The sequence below is a fragment of the Silene latifolia genome, chromosome 1 (assembly GCF_048544455.1).
Source record: "Silene latifolia isolate original U9 population chromosome 1, ASM4854445v1, whole genome shotgun sequence".
Lineage (NCBI taxonomy): Eukaryota > Viridiplantae > Streptophyta > Magnoliopsida > Caryophyllales > Caryophyllaceae > Silene > Silene latifolia.
Genome location: NC_133526.1, coordinates 24,549,953 through 24,562,599, shown reverse-complemented (window position 1 = coordinate 24,562,599; position 12,647 = coordinate 24,549,953). Strand labels below are relative to the sequence as shown.

The window sequence follows — 12,647 nt, the reverse complement described above, 5'->3', positions numbered from 1 at the left end:
AGAACTAATTGATTAACCCGTGCCTTGCTCTAAATTTCTCGATTAATCCTTGATATATGGTTTGTGTTCTTATATCTAGTCTATCTTGCTTTAGGTGTTTGCTTTCATATGGTTAACTCTCTCTAATCTACATGCTCTTGGTGATACGTGACTATACATAAAAGGGGGAAATTTTAAACTTTTGATTTGCATTCATTTTGTTTGGACTTGTCATCATCAAAGGGGGAATTTGTTGGGTTCTCTTAATTGATGATGACATATCCATTTTAATTTGTGTTTTCTTAGTTTACTATTTCAGGCTTAATCGATCAATTTGCTTATTCTAATCATTCAAGGATCGTCAAGTAATTGCTACCCAAGACTTAGAGTCATTTGGTCTTGTATCGGTCATATTATGTACAAGTTGGAAGAGTAGAATACTTATAACAAAGATGATGATCGACATACCATTACCTAAGTAATGTGTAATGGTGTTCTTGACTATCTAGTTTGACCCGTCACACTTGAAGCAAACTTTTTATTTCAAATATTTTACGAATAGGCTCTCTCAAATCAGTTTTGGCATTCTAAAATATTTGAAAAGGTGGTATGTTAAAAAGAGTTTGTAAAGACTAGTTCAAAAGATTTCCCTTTTCATGAAACAACTTTTTCTTAACTTTCCATGAACCTTGTTTGGCTCTTTCCTTGTTTATCAATGAATTGTCTTCTTGCTAATGGCATCTCCTCTTTGTTTCTGAAAAGCCACGGATATTTTGAGGCTAAATACAAACTCTCTTTTCTCTCTTTTGCTCCTTAGAAGTAAGCCCTTTTGGTGCTAGTTTGGGAAGGTCAACTTCTCTTGTCTCGTGACCAAAGAACTTGACCACAAACCCTAACTTACATCCTCTTGTCCCTTCTCTATAAAAGGAGCACCACTCCTCACTTTGAAAGCAAGACTTTCCTGAGAATTTTCTTAAGTTTTCAAAATTGGTTTCAAGTTTAAAATCATTTTTACATTTTGCAAAAGCTTTCAAAGTCTTCAAGTGTTACAGTCACAACAACTGTTACTTTAAGTATTGAACTCTTTCACTTATGAACCGTTTGATCTTGTAAGTTATCCATATCAATTCTTGTTAAGAATCAGTCCGTGAAAACTTGATCCTTGTAAAACGTTCTAAGTAAGAGTGTTTAGTTCTAGGACGGAGTAGTCCTTGAACTTGTGTCGCAACCGGAGTAGGTTGTTGGTGTCGCAACCGGAGTAGGTTGTTGGTCTTTTTATTGTACGGGTTTTTAGTAGTCGGAGTAAATCACTAAAATAAAAAGTAGATTGGACGTAGACTTTTGAGTATTAGCCGAACTAATTCAAAAATCTTGTGTTCTATCTTTGCTTACTCTTATTCCGCTGCATTTATTCTTATCAAGCTTTTTTGTTTGCTTTACTTTGAAGTAATGATTCTACATCTTTGTCACATTCGTTCGTAGCTTGTACTTCATATGTTAAGCGATGAATATGTGAAAGAACCATTGTTACCCTCACAGTTCAAAGATGCGATTTACTTTTCAATACTCGTTTAATTCGTCAATATTAATCGATGTATTCACAACTTCTCCACATTATCAAACAACTTACTTTAATCCAATAAAGTTTAAGTTGAAATTTTAAAATAGTACCTAATTTACCCCCTCCCCCTCTTAGGTACTTGAATCCATAAACTCTTCATAAGTACATTAAAAAATAAAACTCTATAACTACCTTGCATACATTGCACATGATCTAAACTATTACTCCGTATTACATTACTTCTTCAAAACATCAAGAGTATAGAAAAAACAATCGCCTAATCGGTATAAAGCGTATCAAAAGCAATATGATGTGTATCCATTGCCTACATATCCATTGATCTAAATTCATTTTGACAATTATTAAGATTCCTCAACGGATCGGTTTTAATAAAATGTCGTGCCTTCTCAAATTCCCTATAATTTAATCTAAAAAAAAAAAATAGAATAAGCTTTAGCATAATCAAATTGGATTAAACAATTGGATTAAATTTCGACAATTAGCATCAGCTTTAGACGGTCCATAGTATTTGCAAACAATGATTTTTATACCATGTAGAAGAACAAACTCAATCAAGATCAAGAGTTTAAATGGATGACCGAAGGCTCATGAAGTATGAATGACCTATACTCCAATAACTAGTTTTATCCCGTGTAAAATTGCAACCGTATTTGGTTATTAAACTTCTTATTAAAAAGTTTAACAAAATTACAAAATATTGAAATCAGAATTTCACAAAATCAAATTTTAAAGTACTAATCAATACCATACATGAATGAAAAGTAATAGAGTTTATACATAATTTAACGACAGTATAAATATTGGGAAATCTTTATTATCCCATTTTCAAAATCATTATAAAACAATATTATTGTTTGCTTTTTATAAATTTGAACTATTAAATAAGTAATTCACCACAATTCTTAAAGCGAAAAAAAACTTCAAGAAAACATGAAAAAAACATTAATTTGATCATAATTCTTTGTTTGGTAGGAACCAACTTCTAATTGGAATTGGACAGCAATTATATGTGATGTTACCCATTGAAATTAACTTTTAGCCAAATTAATTTTGATGAGTTTGGAAAATTGGGAAAATGAGAAATAAAGATAGTAGTGGGAAGTTTTCTATGGTCATACAACACAAACAATGCGAGATGCGGGTCCCACATTTACTGAATTTTTAGGGAAAAAAAAGTTGTATATGATAATGTGGGTGAATGAAATTGTTTTAAATGTTCTTGATTTAATAAAGATCAATAAGTCTTGCTTGCGACGGGTCGGATCTTGCGACGGGTATTATGTGAGTGGAAATGGGTAGAGGGGACAAGGTGGGCACCCACCCCATGTGCTTTGTCTCTCACCCTTATGGGTTGTGTGTGAGAGAATATGGTACCCGTCTCTTATTTGTGACGGATACCTCCGTCACAAATAAGAATTTGTGAATAAAGATAAGATAGATGAGGCATCGAGTTCAACTAATTAACTAGGTAAAATCATAAAAAGCACGGTAGTACTAATGACATGAATTTGAATTTCGTCTATATTATACCCGGAGGACGGAGCCACTACGGAGGTATATGAGTAACGTGACTCTGATTACAACAAAAAAAAAAGGTAAACATTGACTTAACCTTTTTTTTCGGGAAAATTCACGCGGTACTTTAAAGGTTTGACATTTTGCATGAAATACTTAATTTTTTGATCAAAAAACTTTAAGAGACAATAACTCGTGTTTACGATCTCAAAAGGTGACGTTTTTTTCTTTTCAAATCGATCATCTTTTTTATAACTACGATTTGAAAAAAACTGTCGAGTTTGGAACTCATGAGTCATGACCAAGAGATATAATTACTCGAAGTTTGTTCGCTAAAAAAACATGATATCCAAAAATTCCTAGCTACGGGATCTAAATACGACAATTGTGTTTTTTTTTTTAAATCGTAGTTTTCAGAAAGATAATCGATTTGAAAAAACCCATCATTTTCTGAACTCGCAAACACTTTGACCTATTTGAGTTTTTCGAATGAAAAAACTGGATATATCGTGTAATGTCAAACTTCAGGGTTACCGCTTAAATTTTCCGTTTTAGAAAACATGTACTTCCTCCGTTCCATTTATTTCTTTACGTTTGCTTTTTCGACACTATTCACTACTGAGTAGAATCTCCAATACAGCTTCTAATATATAAGATAAAAGATAGTCATGTGAGATCTTGTTTTAATCGTCTCACTGAATGGATCATGAAAATCAAACTTTATAATTTTTAATAACATGTAGTTGTAGATATGAAGAAAAGAAAACGTGCATTGACATATCTATATAAAACAACACAAATTCTCATTATAGACGGACACTATCCGTCTATACGTATAGACGGATACCATTTACTCTCACAAAATAAAAGTGGGAAGCACATGGGGGTGCCCCACCTTGTCCCCCCTACCCATTTTATTAGAGGTCTTTACCCGTCTGTTCGCCCCACCCGTCTATACCAAGACCTATTGATAAAACAAACGTAAAAAATCAAATGGAACCTAACAAACATTGACCAATCTTGAATCAAAGAAAAAAAAACATTTGCTATAAAGGGAAAGAAGAAAAGGTAAAGTAGCAAGTTGTAGTTGGAAGTTACTCCGTACGTGGTTCAACTCATTGTCTACACAATTTCTCTCATTTTCAACACACAACACAACTATCCCCACCATTGTTCCTTTGATTCTAGTATCCCCACCATTTTAGTACACTTCATACTCCATTATATTAATAATAATACTATAAAATCATCAATTTTTAAGGAGCTATGGACAAATCAAACAAACATTCCAAGGACCCACGAAAGAATATTAACATGGTAATTATCAAAAATTTACTACACTTTTTTCTTTGCTTTAAATTTACTGTTTTCGAGTTTCTTTGTATGATTTCTGTGTAAATTATTTATGGGTTTGAGTTTTCTTGATGAAATATGAAGTGGGTTTTGTTTGAATCACGGTGAATTTAAGTTTTGTTGCTTCAATTTTCATTCTTGTTGCAGTACATTGTGTAATTTACTGAATATAAATGTGGGTTGAGTTTTATTGATGAAATGTAAAGTGGGTTTTGTTTGCTTTAAATTGACTATTTTTGAGTTTCTTTGTATGATTTCTGTGTAAATTATTTGTGGGTTTGAGTTTTCTTGATGAAATATGAAGTGGGTTTTGTTTGAATCACGGTGAATTTTAGTTTTGTTGCTTCAATTTTCATTCTTGTTGCAGTACATTCAATTTTTATTGATGAAATGTGAAGTGGGTTTTGTGTAGATTAGGGTGAATTTGTGTTTTGCTACTTCAATTTCCATGTTTCGTGCCATATTTGTATGTACAAGAGGATTTTAATGCTACATTATGAACGAAGGTTTTTTTTTTCAATCTCTTGTGTCTTTGGGTTTATGTAAAATTCTTGATATTAGGCTTACTTTACATTTTGTACGAAGCGTTCTTGCTTCTCGGTTAACTATAGGGTTTATGTGTTGGTCGCGTATGTAAAACCGTCTTGTATATGTGTATTTGTGTAACTTAAAAGAACTTCTTGAAAAAGGGTTCCTTTTGGGGGAATTAAAATAATGAGTAATGCTCAGTATAATGAATAATTTTCTGCTTAGTTTGATAAGTTGTGTCATAATGTCATATAATATGTTTGTTCAATCTTTTTTTTTTATTATATCTTTCCTCAGAATTGATACACCCATAACAGCAATCACCTGAACTTTATTGTATAAAAAAGTGCAGCTTATTGGAGGAGGGGACAGCACAAAATCCTAACATTTTGTACCATCTATAACCCATTGTTTTTTGTACTTATCAGCTGTAGTTTGATGGTTTTTCTCCTTGTGGATGACCCATGAAAAGCACAGTGGCATGGTATTTTTGTGTAAAGCGATGCCTTTGTCCTAAAAGAAATTTGGAGTCGACTAACATGAACATGGTAAATCAACAATGTTACTCGGTGCCTCAAGGGCTCCTGAAAATAACAGTGTAAATATTAATTGAAAATGAAAGAATTGGTCACTTTCTTGTGTTTCCTGCATTTTCTCTATAGTGGCTTCAATGTTAACCTGGTTGTTTGTTGACATTTTGTCAAGACAATCAAGCTGAAACTAAAGGTTTGAGAGTGTTATGGTCTTATGGGTGCATTTTGTTCTAGTCACTGCAGAAGCAAATGGATTAGGTTCTTAGTTTGATACTCCTTCCGTATCAATCATTTTTTTTCCTTTTTATAATCTTTGTGAGGGGTATTTTCATCGAAGGTAAATAAATGATTGGGACGGAGGAAATATAATCTAAAACTATTTCTGGGAGCATAAATCCATCAACTTCACTTTTTTGCTCCTTTATCTTCCTTGTTCCCATTTATGCATTTTGCTCAGAGAGAGTCAAACATACTACTTTGGAATTTTCAATTTGAAGGAAGTTAAAAATGTCCCTTAACACTGTATGTTCTTGTTGTATCATTGACATCTAACTCTACTGTGAGTCTTATTAGAATAATTGAGATAATGTTATAGTTTTGGAGTTAATAAGGCCGCAGCAACATGTTTACAAAGCATGTTTGAGCAAATTAGCATAGAGCTTATGTTGAGGTTCTCTTAAGAGTTGATGGGATACGAAATGCAGGAAGGAACATGGTCTCGTGCCATGAAGTTTTGCTTAGCTTGTTTAGTTTATTGAGCTCTCTTAGATTGTGACGCGTGTAATGAATTTTTGTTTTTCATTAACTGTTGAATTCTATTCCAAAACCCGGGAAAGGGTAAATGTGAATTTTAGTGATGATAAAAGTTAGTTTTTGTCTTGATGACTTTTTCGCTCCTGCATGATTAGATTATTAATGTGTTCAACTACGTTAATCTGCAGAAACATCTTATCCTTTTCTGGCTGCTTTTAGTCGGTTAAGTTGTCTCTAAAGTTCGTCTGGTTGGTGGGGGTATGTTGCTACCTTGCTGGAAATCCAAAATGTGCAGTTTAATTTGCAGATAATGTCTCATGTGATACACATAGCATAAAGCTTGCATTTTATTTGTGGCTTTACTTCTATGAATACAAAATCCACTCATCTCACTGAAACGACTACGTTACTTCCCTCTAACCACCGCAAAAAAAAAATGTTCATAGCAGTGAAACAGTTGTCGAGGAGGAGACATACTTTATTGGTTTAATATTTGCCTTTAGTTCATTGCTTAGCTGTGTATGTGAATATGTGATGATTGTAACATAATGAAGCACATATGCCATGAAATAATGTGCTAATTGTCTTTGACTGCTCATGTAGCTATTCTTCTCTGCAACGAGCATATAGTCTAAATCGTCAGTAAAGACAGTAATGATCAGTTTCACTCTTTCCTTTATATACATGTGTTTTGTTTTATGTTCAAATTAGATGTAGCTTAATGTTACGAATTGGATTGCTTAGCTGATTTTCACTCTTATCTGATCTCCAGCTCAAACCATGTGAGATTTGCGGAGATATTGGCTATCAGCCCATCAGCATTTGCTGTAGATGCAGGATAACACGTGAACACCCGTAAATACCCCTTATCTTCTAACTATTTCAATTTCCTGCATAGATCTTTTTTAGCACACATGTTTATGATATCTCTCTTTGTCGATGTTTCTTGCTGAAACTGTTGGACGCCCTCACCCTTTGCAAATTGCTATCTTTTGTTTTCCTGATCTTTGGCTACTTGTAATTTCCATATTAATCATTTACATGTGGCGTTCTTATCAATGTTTGCTGTAAGTGGGGTCCTAATATCAGGAAACGAGGTTTCTAGAGTGATAGAGGTGTTTGATTGTTAGTTTGCTGCCAGTTTATGCGCGATTGCAGCTTGGTCTCTTGTCGCCTGTTAGTTGTTGGGTTGTGCTGCCCTGTTTTGTTGTGGAAGTAGTCTTTTGTGTTTTTCACAACCTTGAGGTTTGTAAAACTACATAACGACACGAGATTAATTTAGGTGAATGTTGTCTAAGAATTCCACTTCTTTTACTTCATTTTGCACCATTACGCGGACGTCCTTCAGTGTGATTTAGGGATGCTCTTCGAACCGTGATTCCTGCATTATTTTAACAGTACGCTAATAGGGCGTGTTGACATGGGAAGAGGCTCCATCAATATCATATTCTTGTGTAGTTTGGATTTAATTATAATTCATAGAAATATTAGTGTCTTGACTGCTCCATTCCCTTATACAGATACTGTATGAAGATAATGCATTACGGTAACCCTAAAGATTGGGTTTGTGAAGAATGTGAGTTAGGAGATCAGAGACGTGCTTGTTCTTCAAAGCCTAGTATCTCCAAGTTAGGAGATCACGCACGTGCTTGTTCTTCAAAGCCTGGTATCTCCGAGTTAAGAGATCAGACACGTGCTTGTTCTTCCAAGCCTGGTATCTCCTTTGCTTGTTCTTTCCTGGCTATTGACCTCTGCAGTATTGTTAAAAATGTTCTTCATAATTGACTGCTGACTAATTCAGTAGCTTTTACATGGTGGAATTTTATGCAGGTCCAAGCAAAGAGCCTAATAACACAACCACAAGAGGTAAGATAATGAAACCACCTCGCAGCAAGGTGCAGTATTTACCCCCTGAGGATGCTAAGAGGCTGAAATCTGGTGCACTGAAAAAAAATGTAGCTTCACAGAGCAAATTAAATTTGTCATGTAGACCTACAGTGAACAGAACACCTCCACCCAAGCCGGAAGCTATTAAATGTAGTACAGTGAACAGAACATCTCCACTTAAGTCGGATGCTATTAGATGTTCTACAATGAACAGAGCACCTCCGAAATTCAGTGTGAAACCAAATACTCCCGACAAGCCTCCTGCCATAAAGCTTCAAAGTCCTAGCCATCTGCCTAACAGTCAACAAGATAAAAAATGGTCGAGTTCTAAAGGTATTAGATACTCACTACTTCATACTCCTATTCGATTCATCTGGATTCACTACATTTTCCTTTTTTGGGTAAATTTCGACTGTAAAAGATAAGTTACATGTCCGGAATACAAGATAAGCTGTGAACGTTTGGTGCCTGTTTCATAAAGATTTGTAGCAATGGGGCTACGAACTTGTGATCCCATTCATTGTTTGTTTGGATACTGGAAGTAAATGATTGTAGTAAGGTTTTGTTCTATTGAGTCTTGAGCATAATGTCACTGTTTCATAAGTTTTTCTGAAACGTTCTGAACTTTTCCGAACATTCTAAAATTATCTAAACATTGTTGAACTTCTCTGAATTTATTTTTGAAAAATTCTGAAGTAATGTGAACTTCTCAGAAAATTAGCAAAATGAGTTGAAAACTAAGAACGGGGTGAGAATGTGAGACCCTACTGTGCTCCTACAGAAGGTCGAAGCGGTATTCATACCTTTTTTACTTCCATTGGTCTCCGGATAACTTTTGTTGACGAAAATACAAAAAACTAAATAGGCTTAGAATTTTTTCTGGATCATTTCTACGAACTTCTTCAAAGTACCTTTTACTTTGTTGTTTTAATTTAAATATGTATTTTCGACTTCTATCAATATGTGACGGTTATAGGATCTTTGTGTCAGATACTGAAAAACATGTGGCTAAGAAACAGCGTGTCCGGCAAGATTCACCCTTGGCTATCCGGTCAGCTAAAGAGGCTCAAACATCAAATGCCACAGAGGAGGAGAGAAGTAAGCATCACGTTTGACTTATTTCTAGTACATAGCTCCTTAATTAACTCAAAAAGTGTGCCTCTTAAATCTTAATCCATGAATATCTGGAGAAAATATACTCGTTGATGCCAAGTAATTTGAGACTCGAGTGAACCAGGTAACTCAAGTAATCAAGGAAATGATATGACCCCTTTACGCTGCCATGCGGTATTTACAAATTGCAAGTCTCATCCTCGAGAGAACTCAATAAAATAATTCAGTTCGTTTTTCAATTGCTTGTACGATGGTGAATACTTTCTTATATCAGTGAGCAATTGTAGACTTTGTACTAACATTGTTGCAAGTCGAGAGCCTTTTGTGTTATGCAACAATAATAATAATCTTATTTGCATAAATGTTGTAAATACTGCTCAATTAGCTAATAGCTGTGAAATGTTTTCCTGAATCTGTTCTCGTGCATTTTGTACTTGATAAAGGAGCTGCACAGCCTTTTTGGCGGAATCCTTCAGCTTCTAAGCCATCTCCGGGAAAAAATATCAAACCTAATGCAGAAAGAGACAATAATAATCCAGGGCAGATCTCACGACAATTAGTTCAGGATTTACGTCCTGTGAGATCTGGTAGGTAGATTCGTGTTTCGTTCTTCTCAGGGCATACTTTCTCAAAAAAATGTGAAATTATGCTCATGAAACTCTCTGTCTGATGTCAAATCTAGTTTCTATTCCTTTGTTGTTTCGCCAATATATTACTTAGTGGGATTATTAGCTCTAGATGCAAAATTAACACTCCACTGGTTTTGTTGACATTTTTTTTCCAGATAAAGGACCTTCTCGACAACTCTACAGAGACAATTTCGCTGGGATGCCCGTGCCTTGTGAAAAAGTTCAATGTAATACAGAACGCGTTATTAAAAATGCTGGGCATGGCTCTATGCAACATGTCCGTCATTCAATTGCTACAAGTTCAGGTAAGTCTGTGTTAGTCTGGGCCTATGGGAACTCCCCTACAAAAAGTGAAGTACTCCTTGCGCGTTGGAGCTATGATCCCTTTGTTCTACGAACTTACTGGAGAAATCCTTAACACAAAATGGTCAATTTGACACGTTCCTCGTACAAAAAAAGGCACCTTGGTTATCGTAAGCTTTATGGATTTCGCTTTTTTGATAGCATGTAAGATTTGTGTTGATGTTCTTCGTATAAAAAAGTGCACTAGGTAGAATAATTGTGGTTTGTGTTGATACTTAAGGGTAAAATTTTGGTTTTGAAGGTAAAGAGTCTTTGGAACATGGGCTGGAACTTGATAGATATCTTCCAAACCATCCTGCGGAGTTTCCAACATGGGAGTAAGTCCTTTTTCATTTTTAATAGAACTTGCACGGAACATTTGAACCTCATTTTTGCATTCCTTCAACAGGGGAAGGTTTAATATCAGCATTGATGATGCTGATTTATGTCGTTCCATTGATGGGATTCGAGCACATCCGTCTTGCAAGGTGCAGAGGAAGGCGTATGATTTGTCCCGAAAATTGCCTGAAGTACTTGAGTTTGAGCTACTACCTCGATTGAACATCTGGGGGAACTTGTTTGATTATAGTGTCCCTGATTCACGAGACATTGGGCTTTATTTTCTATCCCCGAAAATGTAAGCTTAAGAGCTTTTGCTTTGTTTTATCGCTCTTTATGTCATGAGTTTTGGATTCTGAATAACCAATTCAATATAATTGCAGTAGTACTCTTCTGGACTACATGTATGAGCATAACATGCTCTTAAGATGTCAAATTGACGGAGTGGAACTATTGGTTTTTTCTTCACAACATCTAGCAGAATGTTCTCAAAGTAAGTTCATCTTTGGATTTATGAACTTTCATAGAAACTTATATGCGACCGTGTTATAGGTGATACCAACTCTTTAACCTTGTACTTAAATGAGGAACGCGTATGTATTTAGGTGAGACACAAAAAAAAATCCAATAGCTTTTTATCAAGCCTTTCAACTTCTGGCTTCGGAAGTTGTGATCTTCTATACCCTTTGGTGATTGTCTGTTTTTGTTGCAGCAATAAACAAGAAGTTTTTCTTGTGGGGTTTATTTCGACCACTTGAAGATAACACAGAAGCATTAGGCAGACTGCTAAAACTTCCCAAGGACGGCAATGCGGGCTCCACAGTGGTACCAAAAGCCCCCAATAATGCAAATGCGGACCCCACAGTACAGACAGTACGAGAATCTTCCAGGGACGCCAATCCGGAACCCACTGTACAGGCGGTGCCAAAACGTGTTAGGAACACCAATCGAGGACCCGCAGTACAAGAAGTTCAAAAACCTGCTAAGGACGTTATTCTGGATACCACAATGCTGCACAGAGTACAAAAATCTGCTAAGGACGCCTATCCAGGCCCCACAGTTGACAAGCTGACTCCTGTTAAACACGAAAGGCTTGACAGGGACCAACCGTTGGCAACTTCATATCTGCAGGATGAGTCGGAGTCTGACAGAGACCTGGAGCAACTTGGACAAGTTAAAGTAAAAAAAGTACAGGCAGTACCAAATTCGTCCAAGGATATCAATCTGGATCCTACAGTAAAGGCGGTGCCAAAACGTGCTAGAAACACCAATCAAGGACCCATACTACAGCCAATTCAAAAACCTGCTAAGGACGCGAATCCAGGCCCCACAATGGTGCAGGCAGTACCAAAACCTGCTAAGGACGCCAATCGAGGCCCTACAGTTGAGAAGCTGACTCCTGCTAAACAAGTAAGCCTTGACAAGGACCAACCTTTGGCAACTTCATATCTGCAGGATGAGTCGGAGTTTAAGAGGTGTTTTGACAAATTCGTGATGTTGGCTCAACCTGAACATGTTAAAGTCAAAGAAGAGGGTGGGAGCCCAGGTAGGTAGCTGATAGCCTTAGACCTAATTAGAGAGCAACTTATGCCAGGTAATCAATCAATCACGCACTACTATGTCTGTCGATATTACGATATATAGGATAGGTCGAGTTTTTTCTGTATTTTGGTCCAAAAGAAACTTCATATGCCATACTCGAGTTTGTCCGGCGTCACTTCATATCAGTGCTAAACCATCACGGTAATGTGCGGAATTTTTGGGTTGCCTGATATGAATGTCTTAGAACTAGTTTTGACAATGCAAGAAGGCAATAGGAGCTTGAATTGCAACACATCTTCTTCGATTAGAGTTTGATTCTAGGGAATATAGCAATGTTAAAACTCGGTGTACGCCACCTTGTGATTGTGCAAGTTGTAATTTTTGACACCAAATGGTACAAACCAAATATGCTTCACGAGTTTCATTCGACTACCATAATATTGAATTTCGACTCGATTAAATCTCTGTTTCTTTCCTTGTCCTCTCTTACAAGTTACAACTTCGGATGATCGTTTCTTTTTCACCTTTCACAAGTACTCCGATTGTCTCGCA

The 12,647-nt window shown here is 36.0% G+C and overlaps 1 protein-coding gene across 6 annotated transcripts; it reads left to right on the top strand.

The window, feature by feature from the left end:
- The first annotated feature begins 4,098 nt into the window (after positions 1–4,098).
- On the top strand, positions 4,099–12,556 carry LOC141601518 (PHD finger-containing protein 6-like). 6 transcript variants are annotated; one of them, XM_074421824.1, is made up of 12 exons: positions 4,099–4,393; positions 7,016–7,098; positions 7,764–7,957; positions 8,074–8,463; positions 9,121–9,228; positions 9,687–9,830; positions 10,028–10,177; positions 10,477–10,552; positions 10,624–10,851; positions 10,937–11,046; positions 11,266–11,695; positions 12,021–12,556. In XM_074421824.1, exons 1-12 carry the CDS (start codon positions 4,343–4,345, stop codon positions 12,046–12,048), a joined length of 1,992 nt encoding a protein of 663 aa, XP_074277925.1. In that variant the 5' UTR covers positions 4,099–4,342; the 3' UTR covers positions 12,049–12,556. The 6 variants fall into 6 exon arrangements, with proteins under 6 accessions (XP_074277925.1, XP_074277921.1, XP_074277910.1 ...); XM_074421820.1 differs by having other exon boundaries at positions 4,152–4,393; positions 11,266–11,713; positions 12,027–12,556; XM_074421809.1 differs by having other exon boundaries at positions 4,160–4,393; positions 11,266–12,556.
- Positions 12,557–12,647: the final 91 nt, after the last annotated feature.